The sequence below is a fragment of the Ambystoma mexicanum genome, chromosome 6p (genome assembly GCF_040938575.1).
Source record: "Ambystoma mexicanum isolate Mex_15411 chromosome 6p, UKY_AmexF1_1, whole genome shotgun sequence".
Taxonomy (NCBI): Eukaryota; Metazoa; Chordata; class Amphibia; order Caudata; family Ambystomatidae; genus Ambystoma; species Ambystoma mexicanum.
Window position 1 is genome coordinate 357,712,561 of NC_090935.1, and position 19,395 is coordinate 357,731,955.

General features: G+C 51.3%; 1 protein-coding gene across 1 annotated transcript in view; it reads right to left on the reverse strand.

Annotated features, from left to right (window-relative positions):
* Positions 1–19,395, reverse strand: part of LMBRD2 (LMBR1 domain containing 2) — a 1,998,085-nt gene that overhangs the window by 123,626 nt on the left and 1,855,064 nt on the right. Inside the window, exon 16 of the mRNA XM_069627129.1 lies at positions 1,115–1,220. Within this exon, the coding sequence (XP_069483230.1) occupies positions 1,115–1,220 (106 nt within the window). The remainder of the gene's footprint in view (positions 1–1,114; positions 1,221–19,395) is intronic.

The following is a 19,395-nucleotide window of genomic DNA, read 5'->3' on the forward strand; positions in this document are numbered from 1 at the left end:
AGCATGGTCCATCAGCCCCAACAGGCTTTTGAGATAGTATGGACTGCACACATATGATTAACGAACCAACAAACCGCTGGACACTTGGTCCCGTCCAGGAGAAACACTTTAAATAAATATCATTATCCATGAAAGTCCATAAAGAGGCTGGAGAAGCACACTATTCAACTGTTGCAATATCACAGAAGAAGAGGCTTGCACCCTGTTAATGGGCACAAGAAGATGAGGGTTATCCATACTAGAGCAGGATTGGGCCACAATTTGATATACTGAAAAGGTTTAGACTTTTTAAATTTATTTTTGTATTTATTTGTAGTCTTTATTTTTGTATTCATTTGTATAGTGCCGAAAGCCCACAGGCATCAGGGCGCACAATTACATGGTAAGACAAACACGAAAGTAATAGGACAGGATCATGGTAATAGGGCTAGGGCAGTCTATGTCTTTCCGATTCAGCTGCATAGGAGCGTTTTTAGAGATTTTATGGAAGGGCTTTATATTTGTTTCAAAGCGAATGTTGGAAGAAATTCTATAGTTGTGCCGCTAAAATAGGACAGGACCTGCCAAGGCCATTTGCACATTTGATTCTAGGGCAGCCGATCAGTGCCTTTTAGAAGAGTGTAGGGTTCTTCCAGGCTCGTATTTAGTCAGGAAGGTTTTAAAGTATGCTGGCGCAGACTTAAAACAGACTGCCAATTAAAACAGTGCCTCCTCCAAATAAAAAACAAATTTTATTGGGCCAGATGTTCAACATACTATCACCCGTAAGGCTTCCCAACTGATGGAGGCATTATTAAAACACAAGGTGTGAAAAATGTCTATTGCTTCATGCAACAGTATCAAGTGGTAGGCAATATCGCCCCATGACATCCATTAAGAAGGGAAAGCAAAGGCTAAATCTGAAACTACTTTTGATGAGTTATCAGGGCATCACTGCACCCAAAAACATTTTTAGAATCAACATTACAAACATTTATGTACAGGTTTTTATATCTATTTTGATGGCAAGAAAATCCTGTAGAGACTTTAAATTCAGAAACAATATCTACAGTTGTTCAATTGTTTTCAAATAAGGGTTTAGTGGAGTAAAGAGATAATGCAAGGGATAACATACTTCTGTTTGTGCTCATTTCTGTGTAGGAAGCTTCTTTTGGGTCCGCATTAACATTTCTGTTCCTTGTATAATCCTCACTTCGATTTCCATACCGTTCTTTCCAATCCTATTAATGCAGAAATACATGAATTAATAATGAACAACACCTTTAAATATAACTGACAAATACAATACTTTTAGGACAAAACTGCATACCCAACAATGTTTGTGAAATGTGCCCCTGGATAGCAGCAAGCAGAAAATATAATAACACTACATACCTTGGACAAGTGGTACATGTGCAATATTTTGATGTCATTTGTAACACGACACGGGACAGAATAAACTGCATCAAGGTGCCATTTGGAGCAGACACATCATGCATCATGAAGGAATTCTTAATCCAATTTGCATAAAAGCAGTGTTTTTAAATCTGTTTTGAAATACTAGATAATCTTTGATTATACAAAGGACAATAGGAGGATTTTTCCACAAACAGGGACGTCCACAGAAAATATGCTGTTGCCCCTTTATTTACATCTCGGTTTAGGTATCACTAGTAAGAACTTATTCTGCGATAGTAATGTTCAACCAGGGACATTGTACAGAATATTTTCCTTAAAGTAACTAGGAGCTGAAACATAACAAATGAATACCAGGGGATTTTAAAAATAAGTCTACATTTTATCAGAAGCCACTTCACAGACTGTAAAAAGGGGAAGGGTATTCAGATTTTGAAAGATTAAAAAGCATACGAGCTGCAGCATTTTGATCTCTACAATGGTTCGCAGCAGTTGATATCAGAAAGACATGTATGACATGCATTACTCACCGTAATAGCATTTCTGATGATTGTATCTGCTTAGATTCACATGCTGTGCATATGGTCCGACATCCAGTGGTAACCGCAGAGTATTGCATCTTGTCTTTCGGGGACCGAAAGGGGTCGGCGGCATAGGCGTGTCTGTAACACTATCCCTATCGTGACGTGTTGTGTACCCAAAATCCCTCACGCGCCAAGGTCCCTCCCATTGTATTCTTTCTGCCATGAGGGAGCCCAAGGCTATTGTGAGCGAGTACATGAAGAGAGAAAGTAGAAAGACGTCCATGTTCCGTCCACCCCGAGCGGGAAGGCAGGGAGGGCGCATGTGAATCTAAGCAGATACAATCATCGGAAATGCTATTACGGTGAGAAATGCATGACTTCTGATGCTTATTAATCTGCTTAGAATCACATGCTGTGCATAGACTAGCGAGCAGTACCCAGAGTTGGAGGTGGATTGTGAGAAGGAACAGTAGAGAAAAGATGTCTTAATACTGCTTGTCCCACCTGAGAGTCATATCTAGAATGAGTGTTTTGTAAAAATGTGTACAGAATCCCAGGTTGCCGCTTTGCAAATAGACTCTAGGGGAACATTTGCAATGAATGCTATGGAAGCCCCAGTGCCCAGAGTAGAGTGTGCTCTAGACTTGAAGGGCAGTTCTCTCTTAGCAAGAGTATAACATAGTGTGATGCATTTTTCCATAAAGGCTTTAATCACTGGTATTTTCCACCATGACACTGTTGTGACGTGACGTGGTGTAGGCCGAGAGAGCAGCAAGATAAACATTTAGGGAATTGAAGACCAGTCCTGTGTCTAACCAAGGGGTTAGGTACAGCACAATGTGTGTGGGTGAGCAATCGATGGGATTGACGCCCTTGGTATTACACCAGATGACACAGTGTTTCCATTTACTGGAATAGCAATAACGGGTGTTAGGTTTTCTAGCTTCCCTGTGAATGTCCATGCATCTCTAAGGGAGCTAAAGATGTCCAAACTCTATGACCTCAGGAGCCAGGCTGTTAAGTTCAGAGTTTGTGGGCATGGGTGTAGGGTCTCCCCCCTGTCCTGAGACAACATGTTGTACAGGCAGGGTAGTTTTACTGGTGGGGAGAGGGACATTTCCATTAGATGAGCGAACCAGGGTTGGCGGGCCCACATGGGGGGTACCAATATCATGGTGACTGGTTCCTGGTGCATCTTGTTGAGGAGGTGAGTCGGGGGGGGGTGGGTAAGCGTAAACAAATTTCCCTGACCATGTTATCCAGAGTCTGTTCCCCTTGGAGCGGTTCTGGGGGTACCTGGAGGCGTAGTCTTGGCATTGGGCGTTCTCCTGAGTTGCGAACAGGTCGATCTCTGGGAAGCCCTATTCTGCTAAAACGTTGGAGACGATGTCTTCGTGCAGACGCCATTCGTATTCCACGGCAGTGAGAAATCTCTGCTGAGCACATCTGCTAGAAGATGGAGTATCCCTGGAACGTGTTGGGACAACAGAAACAATTTGTGTTTGAGAGCCCACATCCAAATGTTTTGGGACAGCTTGGGTAGCCCTGGAGAGTGTGTGCCCCCTTGTTTGGTCAGGTAATACATGGCTGTGGTGCTCTCTGTCAGAACCAGAACTGTCTTCCCTTGTAGTTGAGTCTGAACGGCTTTCAGTGTCTTGAACACCGCCAGTAGCTCTAACAGATTTATATGGTTGGATGCTACTTGTGGGGACCACACTCCATGCGCTTTCTGCTGAAGCAGGTGAGCTCCCCCACCCTGTGAGGGATGCGTCTGTCGTGAGAGTGGCTTCTACTTACCTGTAACTGTTGTTCTCCAGCATGGGTCTGGCATGGATTCACATGCTCAGGTTGCGCAGCACTGCTTGGCTGACCCTGGACTCCTCCCTGGAGTCCCGATCGAAGCAGTAGAATCTTGTGAAGGTGTGCGTCGACCTCCACGTAGCAGCCCTGCAGATGTCCAGCAGGGGCACACCAGACAGGAACGCCGTGGTAGCAGCGATCGCTCTGGACGAATGGGCTCTCGGACGGCCGAGCAGCGGTCGGTTTGCCAACCGGTGACAGTGCATGATGCAACCGGAGAGCCATCTGGAAATGGAAGCCTTCGAGAGAGCCTTCCCTTGATTCACAGGTCCAAAGTTCACAAACAGCTGTGATGTCTTCCGAAAACTCTTCATGCGGTCCACGTAGAACTTCAGCGCTCTAGCTATGTTCAGCGAGTGCAGAGTTCTCTCTGCCTGCGATGAAGGCGAAGGGAAGAAAACAGGCAACACCAAGGGCTCGTTGAGGTGGAAATCCGACGGCACCTTGGGCATAAAGGAGGGGTGCACCACCCTCGTGTCGTGAAAAGACAAGTACGGGGGCTTGCAAGATAGGGCCTGGATCTTTCCCACTCGTCGTGCAGAGGTGATGGCCACGAGAAATGCTGTCTTCCACGACAGGAACTTCAACGGCGCTGAATGCATAGGCTCGAATGGGGGCCCCCCCCATGAGCCTGGTCAGCACCACGTTCAGCTCCCACGCCGGGGCAGGAGCCTTCACCGGCGGGAACGATCTGAATAGTCCCTTCAAAAATTCCTTCACCAGACGATGAGACCACAAGGACGCCCATCCTGTAGTTCTGGTGTATCGGGAGATGGCAGCCAGATGAATCTTGATGGAAGCGTGAGCCAATCCAGCTTTGGCCAGCGACAGTAGGTACAGCAATACTTGAGGGGCCGTAATCCGCAGAGGGTTAATCTTCCGTGCACGGCACCAGACAGAAAACCTCTTCCACTTATGTCCATAGCATTTGAGAGTTGAGGACGCCCTGGCTTTTGCAAGAACCTCTCTGCAGTCAGCTGGGATAACGTATCCTCCAAACTCTAGTGCTGCAGAAGCCAAGCCTGCAAGTTCCGCGACTCTGGGTCATGATGGAGAAAGGCACCCCCTTCTCTGGAGAGAAGCACCGCGTCCGTCGTCACCTTGATAGGTGGGGACGCTGACAAGTCCAGAAGGTCCGGGAACCAGTTATGTCTCGGCCACGCCGGTGCGACGAGGATCATGCTGCACCTGGACCACTTGAGCTGGTTGATGAGACGGAGCAGCAACGGCAACGGAGGGAACGCGTACAGGAACAGGCCGTCCCAAGGGAACGAGAAAGCATCGCCCATGCTCCTCGGCTGTGCGAACCTGCTGGCGAACCTCTGGCACTTGGAGTTTGTCGCCGTCGCGAACAAGTCGATCTGGGGTTTGCCCCATCGTTGAAAGAGCCAATCCACCTGGTCCTGGCGTAGTTCCCACTCGTGGCACGAGCGCAGCTCTCTGCTGAGTGTGTCGGCGATGGTGTTTTTTATTCCTGCCAGGTGGAAGGGAAGCAGAAACATCCCTTGGGCGATGGCCCAGTGCCACAGATCCTGGGCCTCCTTGGATAGGGCTGGGGATCTGGTGCCTCCCTGCTTCTGGATGTAGAACATCGTGGTGGTGTTGTCGGTGAAGATACTCACCACTTTGTCCTTGAGGGACGGAAGGAACGATTTGAGCGCCCAGAACACGGCTCATAGCTCCAGGATGTTGATGTGGAGAGACCTCTCATCCGGGAGCCATAGGCCTCTTGCGTGGAGATCTCCGGTGTGGGCCCCCCCCATCCCTCCAGGGAGGCGTCCGTCGTCACTGTCTCCTGCCACGCCGGGTCTGAAAGTCCATGCCTGCCGTGAGGTGCGCACGGGTACCCCGCCATAGAATCGCCCGACGGAACTCCTTGTCGAGCGGGATCCTGTATTTGAAGCTGCCTGCCGCTTGACACCAGCGGGCGTCGAGGAACTCTTGTATCGGACGCATCCGAAGTCTGCAAAGGGGCGCAAGGTAGATGCATGAGGACATCATCCCGAGGAGGGACTTGATGGACCTCACCCTGGCCACATCTGTGGCTAACAGGCACTGGACCTTGCCCAAAATGGCCTTCGTCCTTTCTTCCGACGGAGATGCCAATCGCCTCACTGTATCGAGCTTCGCTCCCAGAAACAGAGCCACCTGTGACGGAACCAGGTGGGATTTGGGGTAGTTGATGGTGAATCCCAGTTCCGTGAGCAGGCGGACGGTCCTCACCGTGTGTTCGACAGCGAGTTCTCTCGACCTTGCCCGGATGAGCCAGTCGTCCAGGTAGGGGTAGACGTGGATCCCTTGCAGGCGCAGCCGCGCCGCCACTGGTGCGAGGCACTTGGTGAACACCCTGGGTGCCGACTTTAATCCGAACGGCAGGGCTCTGAATTGGTAGTGACGCCCCTGGACTACGAATCTGAGGAACTTTCTGTGTCCTTCTAGAATGGGCATGTGGAAGTAAGCATCCTCCAGGTCCAACGACGATAGGAAGTCGCCCTCCGCCAGCTGTCCCAGCACGTGCTGGAGGGTGACCATCCTGAATTTCTGTGCCTTGATGTACTTGTTTAACCGACGCAGGCCCAGGATGGGGCGCCAACCGCCTGTCTTCTTTCTGATGAGGAAGTACCTTGAGTATACTCTGGAGTCCCGGAGCCTCTTGGGGACGAGCTTGATGGCACCTTTCTTGAGCATCGCCCTTACCTCCAACAGCCGTTGAGGGACGTGATTCTCCTTCCTGGCCACGGGAGGAATGCGAGGACACTTCTTTTGAAATTCTACATTAAATCAGATAAAGGAGCAGTGGGAAGCGGATTTACAGGGGACCATTGAAGAAAAGAAATGGGCCAGCTATTGAGCGTTATCCAAGAAGGTTTCGCTTAATGCTGGTCTAAGGGTGATTCAATTTAAAATCCTGAACAGGCAACATTATACACCGGCCAAAATCGCAAGGTTTGCACTGGATGACTCCGACGCCTGTCCTAAATGTAATGCTCCCCAGGCTGGATCCTTTCACATGCACTGGGACTGCCCGGCACTGAGGGGATTCTGGAGGGCGGTGGCTGAGCTGCTGGAAGAAATCACTGAGGTGCCCCCCGATTTGACTCCTCAGAAATACTTGTTTGGGGACATTGGCAAGCAATCAGAGAAAATTAGAAGATTATTTAACATTTCATGCGCTATTGCCAAAAAATGTATTTTACAGAAATGGAAAAGTTCTCTCCCGCCCACCCTGATCCAATTTCTACAAGAACTGACACATGTCAACGAGTCAAAGGAACAGTTTGTTTTAACCCGACCCTCGGCATGCAGACCCAAGGACATTTGAGGCCCGTTCAGATCCTATCTATGTAATATGATTACTGATGCTGACTTGTCTTCATAATATTGTTATGTGAAATGTAACGGATACTTTACTCCTGATGTAACAGTTAAACAGATGTGCTGTGACAGCCTATACGTGACCACTAATAAAAAAGAGTTTTAAAAAAAAGAAATTCTAGCGAGTGTCCGTGGGCCAGGGTGTCCAGCACCGAACGGTCGGTGGAGATGGACCCCACACGCTGACAAACTTCGTCAGCCGGCCTCACACCGGGGTGCTTCGGTGGGGGCCCGACGATACGGCTGTATCAGTCCTGCTTGGAAGAGGCCTTGCCGCCTCGGCCTCCTTGACGACGGCTGTGAGACCCTCCTTGCTGGCCGCGACCTCTGTAGGCCTCCTGCGACGAGGAGCGGGCTGCCTGGTGATACGTATAAGAGCAACCGCTGGATCCCTTGGAGGCTCCCTGTCTGCCTCCGGAGCTCCGAAAGGGCCGCCGTTGCTGAAGGACTCCTAGGGCTCGGGCCGTCTCTGTGTCGGTCTTGATGGTCTGGAGGAACTCATCCACCGTCTTCCCAAACAGGTTGTTGCCGTCGAACAGCATATCCAACACTCTGGTCAGGAAGTCCTGGCGAAAGTCCGTAGCCCTGAGCCATCCTCGTCGTCGAAGTCAAACCCCGTTGCCCAGCTGGCGAAATCCGGTATCGGCAATGTCCGTTGCCACCGTTATGGCGTGATCTGATGCCACCTCACCTTCATGCAGAATCTGTAGGGCCTCCGCCGTCTTGTCGTCCGGTAGGAAGTATAGCAGGGGAGCTATCTTGAACCAGAGCTCCCTGTCTTAACGGGCCACAATCGCCAAGGCATTGGCCGCCTTAATCGTCGTTGTCGCCGCCGACGAGATGACTCGTCGTCCAATGGAGTCCAACTTCTTGCCCTCGCTGTCCGGTGGGGAAGTGGAAGTTGAAGCCGCCGCACCCGCTGCTTTCTTCTTGGCCACTGCCGAGACGACCGAATCCGGCGTAGGCTGGGCCCTGAGGCACAAGGGGGTGGCGTTGGGAACCCGGTACTACTTCTCGTACCTGTCCCTTTCTGCAGGTGTCGTGGAAGGGTTCTTCAGGATAGCCAGCCCTTCGTCCCAGATGTCGTCGAGCAACGGTACCGCGTTGGCATCCCGTCGTTGGTAAAGAAACCCTTCCTTTTTCTGTTCCTCAGGGCAGAGCTGGAAGAGCTCAGATGCCCTGCCTATCATGGCGTGTAAAGAGCCAATTTCGTCGGGCGGAGAGGCCCGAGGGGGGGTGGGTGATGAAGGAATGTCCGTTGTATCATCGCCCCTGTCGTCATCCGTCCCAGTCGCTGTATCTGTCGCCGTATCATCCCGAGGGTCCGGCGAGGGGGGTGAGGGGTCCACAGGCCTTGTGGGCACGTGGGGCGGTGCGGGGTGGACTCTCCTCCGCTTGTTCGGAGGGCTTCCCGACGGTCCAGGCTCTGGATCCTCCGTCGGGGTCCGTGGTAACCTCGTCCTTATCTCAGTACGTAAGGATTGGATCGCCAACAAAATGGCAGCCGAACTATCCTGGGGCTCGGGCAATGGTTGCAACGGGCGTGATGGCTGCTCCACAGGGCCCTCGTCGTCGCCATTGTTGCTATCTTTGATCACATCAGCAGGATCCTTCCCCTGGGATCGAACCTTCTCGAACCTATCGTTGAGGCCTTTCACGGTTTCCACCGGATCCTCCTCGGAGGCTGAATCCGAGTCCGTAATGGCCACCGCCCCCCCCCTATTTCCACGGGGGTCTTAACGATGGGCTGGAAAGAGGATTCCCTCCGCGGTGGCAGGGAAACACTGGGCCCTGAGGCGCCTCCACTGGCATAGCCTCTGCCGGCTTCGCCAGGGCTGCTGCGACAACCTCGATAGAGGCCTTTGGCGGGTGGATCAAGGCCCTCACCACCTTAGGTGCGTTCTGGGCCTTCGCTTTGGGGGGGAGGGTCATCGCCGCGCACCCCCTCGGCTCCCTTCGAGATCGACCGGGGCCTCTCGAGAAGCTTACCCGGGTTCTCAGACTTCCTCTTCCCCGAACCAGAGCGCTGGCTCGCAGTTGATCGTGCCAGGGAAGTAGCGCCCTGCTTGGCAGCCGAAGAGCCCGACCTTTCGGTGCTCCCGGTGCCCGCGGACTTGCGGTGCTTGGCCTTCTGTTGGGCCCTCGTCGCCGGGGCGCCCTCACAGGACTTAGAAGACCGCTCAGACCTTTTCTTTGCCTTCGTACCTGCTGTGCCCTTCTCCAGCCAGGCGGCGAGGCGGGAACGACGATCTTGCTTGGTCCGTTCCGACAGGTTCTTGCAGAACGCACAGTCCTTTTCCATGTGCGTCTTGTCCTCATGGAGGCAGTAGAGACATCTCGAATGCTCGTCTTCCTTGAAAACATTTTGCAATCCGCATCCCGGGCAGCTCCTGAACAGCTTGGATCCGGGAATCGAGCTTCCCTTGTCCTGGGCCATGTCTGTTGAGGTAGGCCTCAGATCTTCTGGAACCTCTAAGAAGCGTAACTCGATGAAAACTTCACCCTTGAGGGGCGTAGAAGAATTCCGAAACGGGTCCCCTTATTCGGAAGTGGAAACGGTGGAGCTTGAGGCTCGATTAAACTGAAAAAATGAGAAAATCTCCTGAAAAAGCGCGAAAACGCAGTAAAAGCTTGAGAGCTAAAGCACAAGAACTCCCAACACTTGAATGTGCGGTAAAAATCTGAGGATGGCTGTCAGGGGATGGGCTTAGGGAGAGGGCAGTCATTGGCTGGGGGCAGTATGACCCAGAGATCAGTGATTGGTTACTACTAAGAAAGACAGATCAGAAATGAAACTGATACTGATTTTTTCTTTACCGAGGATTCCCAGCCTGATGACGGGGAATATTCATGAGCATGTGAATCCAGGCCAGAACCCATGCTGGAGAATGTAAAGGCTCAAATGGAGCACCCATTAGAAACTTGAGAACAAGGTTCAAATCCCAACCGGGCACCTGGAAAGGTGACGGGGGGAACACATTAGTGAGCCCTTTCAGAAACTGGGAAATTAAAGGAATTTTAAAATAAGAACACTCCTCAGACGAGCTCTTAAATATGCACAGCACCGCCAGGTAACTTTTAATGGTACCCACTTGCAAACCCCTGTGGGCTAAAGAAAGCAAAAAAGACAGAACCACAGGAATGTCGCATTAAAAAGTATCCACATTCTTAACCCTGCACCAGTCGCAGAACTTTCTCCAACGGCAACGGTACAGGGACTTAGTTGCTGGCCGCCTGGCTAAAAGCAACACCTCCATCACGTCTTCAGGGAGGTCCCAATCCTTATACCTCAACCTTTCAGAAGCCAAGTGTGAAGGTTGAGGGATTTGACCTCTGAACGGAGAACCTCGCACCCCTCCCGTGAGAGCAGATCGTCTCGGTAGGGAAGACTATGTGGAGGGCAGATGGACAAGTCGAGAAGGTCCGGGTACCACGTCCTCTGGGCCCATGCCAGAGCAATGAGGATCAATCGCGAACTGAACCTCCGTAACTACTGCAACACTTGCGGGATGACTGGGACTGGAGGAAACGCGTACAGCAGTGGGAAGGACCACTCCACTACGAACGCGTCTCTCAAGGCTCCTCTTGGAGGAAATTCCCACGAGCAGAACCTTTCCCACTTCCGGTTGACACTTGAGGCGAAGAGATCCACTTGAGGGGTCCCCCAAAGGGCGAAGATCTCCAGGAGAATCTCCCAAGCCAAAACCCACTCGTGAGAGATCACGCTCTGCCTGCTCAGAGCGTCTGCTGTCTCGTTTTCGTCTCTGGCCAGATGAATTGCTGAGATCGAAATTTCCTGCTGGATTGTCCAGAACCAGAGCTGCATCGCCTCCCTGCGCAGAGGAAGTGACTCCCTTTTTGTTGAGGTAGTGCATGCCCACTGTGTTGTCCGTCAGAATTAGGACATTCTTTCCTCGCACAGTCGGCAGAAAACCTTCAGGGCAAGCCTGACGGCCCTCAGCTCCAACAGATTGATATGGAGTCTGGACTCCACCGGAGACCAACGACCGCTGACTGTCAGCTTGTTGGCATGAACTCCCCATCCCGTGAGGGACGCGTCCGTCACGATCGTCACCTCACCCAAAACGGAGCCCCCCTCATCAGATTGCCTTCGACGGCCCACCACAGGAGGTCCTGGGCGACCGAGGGCGGCACCTGAACGCGGTCCGACATCCTGCCGGAGGACTGTGACCACTGGAGCTTGAGAGCCCATTGCAGAGATCTCATCCGCAAACTGGCCTCTGGCACCAGAAGAATGCAGGATGCCATGAGGCAGAGCAACCTCAAGAACTCGAACGCTGGGAGACTCTGGACATGTTGACACTTGTGCACCATCTGCAGAATGTGGTGAGCCCTCACCTGGGGAGGAAAGCACTGCCCCAGGGACGTGTCTAGCACTGCTACGATGTCCTAGAGCCGCTGAGTTGGCGTCAAGTGGGACTTCTTTAAGTTGAGGGAGAAGCCCAGCTTGTGAAGGGAGTGGCAGGTGACGGACAGATGAACCAAGACTTGCTCGGGAGAGCGCACCCTGATCAACCAATCATCCAGGTAGGGGTAGACTTGAATCCCCCCTTTCCTGAGATACACTGCCACCACCACCATGAGCTTGGTAAAGACCCTTGGGGCGGAGGTCAATCCGAACGGCAGGACCTGAAACTGAATGTGCGAGTCGCCAACCGCGAACCTCAGGTACTTCTTGTACTTGGGATGGATCGTCACATGAAAATAAGTGTCCTTGAGGTCGAGAGACACCAACCAGTCCTGAAGTTGAAGGGCCTGGAGGACTTGAGAGAGAGTAACCATCTTCAACTTGTCCTTCCTAAGGAGCTTGTTTAAACCGCGCAAGTCCATGATGGGTCTCAATCCCCAGGCTTTCTTCAAAATCAAAAATAAAAGGGAATACCATCCCTTGTTCCTCTCCGCTACAGGCACCAGTTCTATGGCGCCCTTCTTCAGCAGAGATTGAATTTCCTGCGTAAGGAGCGGATCCGCACTCTTCAAAGAGAGATTCCCTGGTGGATTGTCGTTAGGCCTCGGTCGGAAAGGAAGACAGCAGCCGTGAGCTATGATCTCCAGAACCCACACATCTGAAGTAATGGTACGCCATCCTATGAGATGCTGCGCCAGACTTCCCCCAAACGGAGAAGCATGGGCCTCATGACTGAGCTGAAGCGGCTGCGACAGTGCCTGAGGGCAAAGAGGCAACTGCTCACGCGGCCTTGGCAGCTCGAGTACCTTGTTTTCCACCTCTGGCACTCCTACGTTTGCCCCTTTCACTTGCAGCTCCTCTCGATTTACCAAAGGACGAGTAATATCGAAAGGAACCTCTCCTCCAATGCTGTGCCCTAGGACGAAAAGGCGCAGGTTGGCGAACTGCAGCGCCCAACGACTTTGCTGCAGCTTTGGCGGTCTGCAACCTCTCAAGACTCTCGTCAGCCTTGCTGCTAAAAAGATGTTCACCATCAAAGGGCATGTTGAGGAGGTGGGCTTGCACATCAGGAGCAAAACCCGACTTCCGCAACCACGCAAACCTGCGCATTACGGTGTTCGCCGCCATGGACCGGCTGATGCAATCAACCATGTCCAGACCCGACTGAATGGATTCACACATGGCTTCCTTGCCATCCTGCACAACAGCAAGGACACCATCCCGTTCCTCCCCTTCGGGAATATGATCAGCCGCTAGGGAAATACAGTTCCACAGAGTGTGCATGAAACAAGACAAGACACAAACAGAGTTGGCAGCCTGATGCGCCATACCCCCAGAAGAAAATACCTTCTTCGCCCAGCCGTCAAAACATTTGTCGTCCCTATCAGGCGGGATGGTAGGGTATGACGCCTGCTTTGCTGGGGCCATAGCCGCCTGCACCACCAAACTCTCCGGAGTAGGGTGCGTGGTCAAGTAGCAGGGGTTGCCACTGGCTGGGCGATATTTCTTCGGCAAGGATTTGCTCACTGCCGGGAGACTCTCCGGAGAAGTGCAAGCCGCTGCCACCCTTCTCTGCAAGGCCATATGGAATGGCAGCACCGGATCAGTTGGAGGACCGTGGTCCAGGATATCAGTCAGGTCATCCTGCTGAAAATCCCCAGGGGGGGCAGACCACCCCAGGTAATCCGTGACCCTCGACATGAGGCGCTGGTATGAGGAGTCGGCATGCATGCCAGGCTCTGGCCTACCAAACTCCACCTCCGGAGAGGTGTCTAGACCACTGGCGTCGTGCAGCGACTGACGCAGGTCCTCAAGTTGACTATGACCAGAAACAATGTCATCAGGAACCCCTGCAGGACCCTCACCTTCCTCAGACCCCTCATCCACCTCAGAAACATAATCCAGAGGCTGGAAGGAGGGTACAGAAAAAAGGCACAAAGACATGTTTAGCTTTGGCCAGCGCCTTCCTGGGGGGTGCCACCGTACCTCGAAGGCGCCCGGTGGTTGCGACGACTGCTCGAGCCCGAAGGCGGACGAGCGGTGTCTCTAGCACAGCCACGACCGGCGTCATCAGACGGCGCAGTCGGACCGGAGCCCTGCAATTGAAAAATCGCCAACATCTCCTTTCGAAAAGGAATCCCATTCCTTGGGAGTGGAATGCTTGTTGGGACAAGCAACCCGCCGACGGGCGGAGTCCTCGGAAGAGGACGGGGAAGGCGACCTGTGACGGCGCTTCCTGGAGTGCCTCGAAGAAGCAGAGGAATGGCGGGACCGACTCCCAGACCGAGAACCCCCGGACTCACGACGACGATGTGGAATCTCGCCCCTCGAATCGTCCATGGAAAGACCAGTGGAACGCGACTTCCGGGGCTTGGCCACCTTACCGACCAACAGCTTCTTCTTACGCTCCCGCAAGGCCTTTGATGTGAGCGATTGGTAGTCGACACAGTCGTCCGTATCATGGTCCTCCCGAGGCACCAGAGGCAAGCGTTGTGCGTATCCGTCAGCAACATCTTGGACCCGCACACCCGACACTTCTTAAACTGGGACCGCGGGGTGGAAGAAGCCGAAGACCTCATACAATAGCAATGAAGAAACAGGTTCGAAGAACCGAAAGAACAGGATTCAGTAGAATCGAGGCGCGCCGAGATCTCTGCAGCGAACACGTTCGCGGAAAAAAACAGAACTTAGGCTACAGGCGTTGTGCGTCCTATTTATAACATCCGGTAACGTCGGCTCGACGGAGGCCCTCGAGGACACCGTAGTATCGACGTCATAGACGCAGAAAGATTTTCCGAAGCAGCACAGCTGTGGTGATTACTGTCATAGATATGGAATACTTCGGAGGACCCAATCCCCTCGAAATTGTTTTACTTGACTGGGGACTAGACTGGACCTTTTCTCGTTGATAGAGAATCCCAGGCTGAACAGAAGGTCTACTGTCTTCTGGGTGTTTAAAAAATATGTGTCGTAAGAGTCCCCTGTTATGAGCCAGGTGCCAAGGTAAGGGTTAACCAGGACGAATAGTCTGCGCAGGTGTGCTGCCACTACTGTCAGGACCTTTGTAAACACCCTTGGTGCCGAGGCAATGCAGAAGGGGAGCACTTTGAATTGGTAATACCTGTCCTCTATCATGAACCTTAGATATTTCCTGTGCGCTGGCAACATTGAAATATAAAAGTATGCATCTTTCATGTCCAATGTTGCCATGTGGTCCCCCCTGTTTCAACAGTGGGATCACTTCCTGTAGCGTTACCATATGAAACTTTTGAGGTTTTATAAATTTGTTTGCTGGGCGCAGGTCTAGAACAGGGCGCATGGTGAGGTCCTTTTTGGGTACAAGGAAGTGCACTGAATAGATACCCTTGTTTACCTGAAGAATAGGGACGGCTTCTATGGCGTCCTTTCCCAGAGGCGCTCTTCCACCTCTTGATTCAGGATCTGCAGGTGGTCCGGCGAGAGGCGCTGTGAGCGTGGCAGTCTGAATTGTGGTGGTTGGGCGAATTCCCCGCAGTACCCGTGGGCGACCGTCTTTATAACCCACTGGTCTGAAGTTATACCCTCCCATGCCGCGAGGAAAGATGTTAACCACCCTGCGACCGGTGTGACATGGGAGGGGGCCAGGATCAGTTGGACATTTCTGACCAAAGGCTGCAGCTCCTCTGGGGTTGGGGCCTCTGCCTCTGCCCTTGCCGTGTCGTTGACCCCTAGGTGGGTAGTTGGCAGGGATTACGTATGTTTTTCCAGAGTTCCAATTTCCCGTATTGAAGTTGTTTTGACTTGCACAGGAGTGCCCTCAAAAGGACTGACGAGAACCGCCTCCCCTTTGGGGGGGGGGCTTCTGAGTTATTTGTTTTAAGGTCTTAAGAGTCTCATGCTTTTTCTTTGCCGTCTCCAAAGCATCGGTGACCGCTTTCCCGAAGAGATTGGTCTCTTCTATGGGTTTATTAATAAGAGCGGTCTGTGTTTCAGGGTTGAACCTCAAGTTGCGGAGCCATTCATGCCGCTTGAGTAGTGTGCCCTGGGCCAGGGACCTGCCTGCTGTCTCAGCAGTATCCAGAGTGTTTTTGATTATATTCTGATTCACTTGCCTGCCCTCGGCCACAATGGTGCGAAGTCTGGAACTAGCGGGTTCAGGAACCTCCTGGACACCTTCTTATACAAGGTTCCATCGTGAGCCTTTAATATATTGAGGGTCCGTAGGAGCTGGCCAAAATAGTTTCTCCACTCTTGGATTCACTGCCCGGGTCTGAGCTGGCGTGACCAGGGAGGGGGCCAACCACCTTCTCTTAAAGTTCAGGAGGTGAATGACTTTGCTTGAGGGGGGGGTGGGGGGGATGGGGTTTGACAATGTCCTCCACAAAATCTTGTTTGGGTACCGCCTCCTGGGTGGTGATCTGAAAGTGCTCGGCTGCCTTCCTTAAGATGGCATTGAAGGCCATTTGATAGTCTACAGGCGGGAGGAGAATCCAGGCATAGGACATCAGTGTCCTGATCTTGCGTGGGGAGCGTCCATGGCTCTGTCTCCACTTGCTGGGTTTCTTCCCAGTTGTCCATGGCATCCGCCTAGTCATTAGGGTAATCCTGCAGGAAGGAAGGGTCTTCTTCGTCGTAGATGTCTTGATAGGTGTCCATCTGGACCAGATCTTCATGGTGGACAGAAGCTGAAGGCTTAGAGTCAAGATTTTCCAGGAAACGTGAAGCTGACCCCAAAATAGGGTCTTCACAAGATCTCTTAGGTCAAGGCTGCTCAGAATGCGAGACAATAATTTCGTGGTGGTCCATGCATCCTTCTAACTTCTCCCTGGTCCATTTGGATGATCCAAAATGGCCCAAAGGTGGAAAAACCTCGTCTTCCTCTCTTTGGCATAGAAATTTGGCCCCAAGGGTACTGGACAGAGGCTGACTGTCCTCGTAGGTTTCGCGAGTACTGGGGCGCCATGGTGTGTCTTTAGACTTGTCCGCGGCACACTCCATGCGTTTCGATGGTATCTTAGGCGTCAGCCCAACCGCCAAAGTAATCCTCGTGGTGCTATCCTCAATCTCCACCGAATCGGCGTGAGTCAATGGGCCAGCAGTAGATCTACCGCGGCATCAGAGGGGTAGACAAGAATTACAAGTTCTGTGCTCGTCTTTCCACGGGTACCTAACACTACACTTAGGGCAGAACCTAAATGGAGTCCTTTCCATAGCGAAAGGTATAAACAAAGATGACCAGACCTAGAGGTCAAAGAGGGGGAAAGAGAGACATGGGGAAAGAGAGACATAACGAAAGATATGGCCACCCCGACCCCACTCTGCCAGAGGGCCCGGCCACGTGGAAGGTTCAGCCGCCGGATATTAGGCACAGAAATCACCGCCGTAGAAACTTCCTGCAGTCTTCGCCGAAGTTGCTTGAATCGCTGTCGAAGTGACTTATGGGGAAAATAAGAAGTCGGTATAAAGATAAACAATGTCTCTTATGAAGAGCTCCGCTATAAAAAAACAATCTGAAGGACCTCAGCGCGTTAGGAATTTTGGGTACACTACACGTCACGATAGGGATAGTGTTACAGACACGCCTATGCCGGCGTCCCCTTTCGGTCCCCGAAAGACAAGATGCAATACTCTGTGGTTACCATTGGATGTCGGATCATATGCACAGCATGTGATTCTAAACAGATTAACAAGCATCAGAAATAGGACATTGGCATAGTCCAATACTACTAATCAATGAGCCGACAGAAGAGAAGGGCAGGACATCATAGTTGCATTTTAAAGAACACAAATGTGGCTATTGAATTCTAAACCAGCCTGCCATAAAAAAATGAGGTTTATCATCTTTTTGACGTAAGCTGAAGACCAAAAAGAGATGGTGAAGCAGCAGATTTAGCAAAGTTCCTAAGTTGTAGTTTAGGACTAAGCAACTTAACTTCAGTTGTGCTAGGATTCAATTAGAGTCCACTGGCCAACATCCCATGTGCCACTTCATCCACAGTCTTAGTCATTTGCACCAACACTTCAGATTCATTATAGTGGTCGACCAGAGGAGTAACTTTAACACTGCCAAAGCACAGGCGGATATAGCGTGTAAATGCATATAGTTGAAGTACCAAGAATATAAAAGTCACTACACAGGTCATAGTTCAGAATTCTCCACAACCGGTTTGTGTCAACTAAGGAGAAGGTCAAATGAACAATGGTCCAAATGTTTTCCTGTAAAAAGATTCTCAGACGTGCCTGTTGAAACTCTATGCCAGCACTGGAACTTGATATCATTGAGTTGTAGATAGTTCAAATAACACTCACTTTTCCACAGAAACAGATACATAGAAGGGGACTAAATATACCTTAGCTCTAATCTAATCGACAAGCATATTTAAGCAATAGCATATTCACACACATACAATGTTTCAGTGAGCAATTCACCAAGAATCCCATGAAAGCAGACATTTATTTTATTGAGCATTTGTAAGGCACTTTATACAACAGAACTGTGTTTCAAAGAGAATTTTGTTTAAGTGCACATGGTGTGAGGTAAGGAGTTGATGTATCTCAGACTGTTGAATTTCAGAGCTCCCTCTGGTGTTCAAATTGTTTAGCATTACCACATTGCAATTCTGTTCAAATGCAAAAAGTCACAGTAATTAATTTACATAGCTTCAATGTGCTAGCAAATTCAAAAGCTGTTTCGGCTATTGGTTGCAATTTATCAGTTGCTACTGGCTCAAAATGTGTTAAAACAAAAACAGACCGAACTTCACACATTTGATGACTTTCGTCCAAATTATGCTGAAGTAAAAATGTGCAAATTAACAACCGGTAATGGAAATGGAACAGACAGTATTAATTTCCATCTCTAGTCCCCTAAGAGCACCCGTTTCCACACTCTTACCTAATTGAGCCATACACCACCATTACCGTGAAAGATTGCACATTGGAGTAACAAAGCCAAGACACAGCCGGCAGAAAGAACTTCAATGAAGTCAAATCTATAGAAAGCATTCACTGAGGGGGGAGTGGCTGATTGCGCCAGTCAAGGCCAGCTCCAGTCGACCTGAACAGCTCCATGTACATGGTACCCCCAGGAGCGCCCAAGGAGGAAATCTGGCTGCTCCCCGGACTCCAGAGCTCGTTGTGACCAATCTTGCAGCCGTGGCGGAGGCATGATCTGATGGAGGCCCCAGCCGGATCATAGGCCGGGTCCCAACATGGATTAAGGCCTCACATGGAGGAGTGCGGTGGGCCCAGCAGCCATCGGCGCAGCGCTGGGAGACCGGCCACACAGGGCATGTCACATGTCCGCTGCCCACACAGGGCTGTTGGCGCAAGGAGAGTTCAGTCGGCGCACCCCCGCCCACCCACGGTGACTGCAAGACACAGGGAGGAGGCTTACATATGCTGCTGCCTGCGACTGAGACTTGGGAACTCCATACAGACACAGGAGCAGTGCGGACACCATATCCGTCTCAATGATGCTGAGCATAGGAAGTGCTGCCCGGTTGGCCACCCATTGGCTGTTGATGTGCCACTGGGTCCCTGTACACTGTTATGACTCTCAGCTAGACATTGGAGGCCTACCCATTATCCCTCTGCCGATAGTGAGTGGGGTAGGACATGGGCTCAGAGGTCTCGTCTGCCCTTCTTTGGTGCTTCCACAACTGGTGCAGGGCCCATCCCTCATCAAACAGCTTCAATAAACTTGACGCAATAACCATGTTGAAAAGAGAATGGTCTCATTCTTATCGACGTGTCCTACCTTGGGCCTCCTACTGAATCAGGAAAATACTTAAAGGGACTGCACTTTTGGGTTTCTCTCCTTGGCTCTTAGCC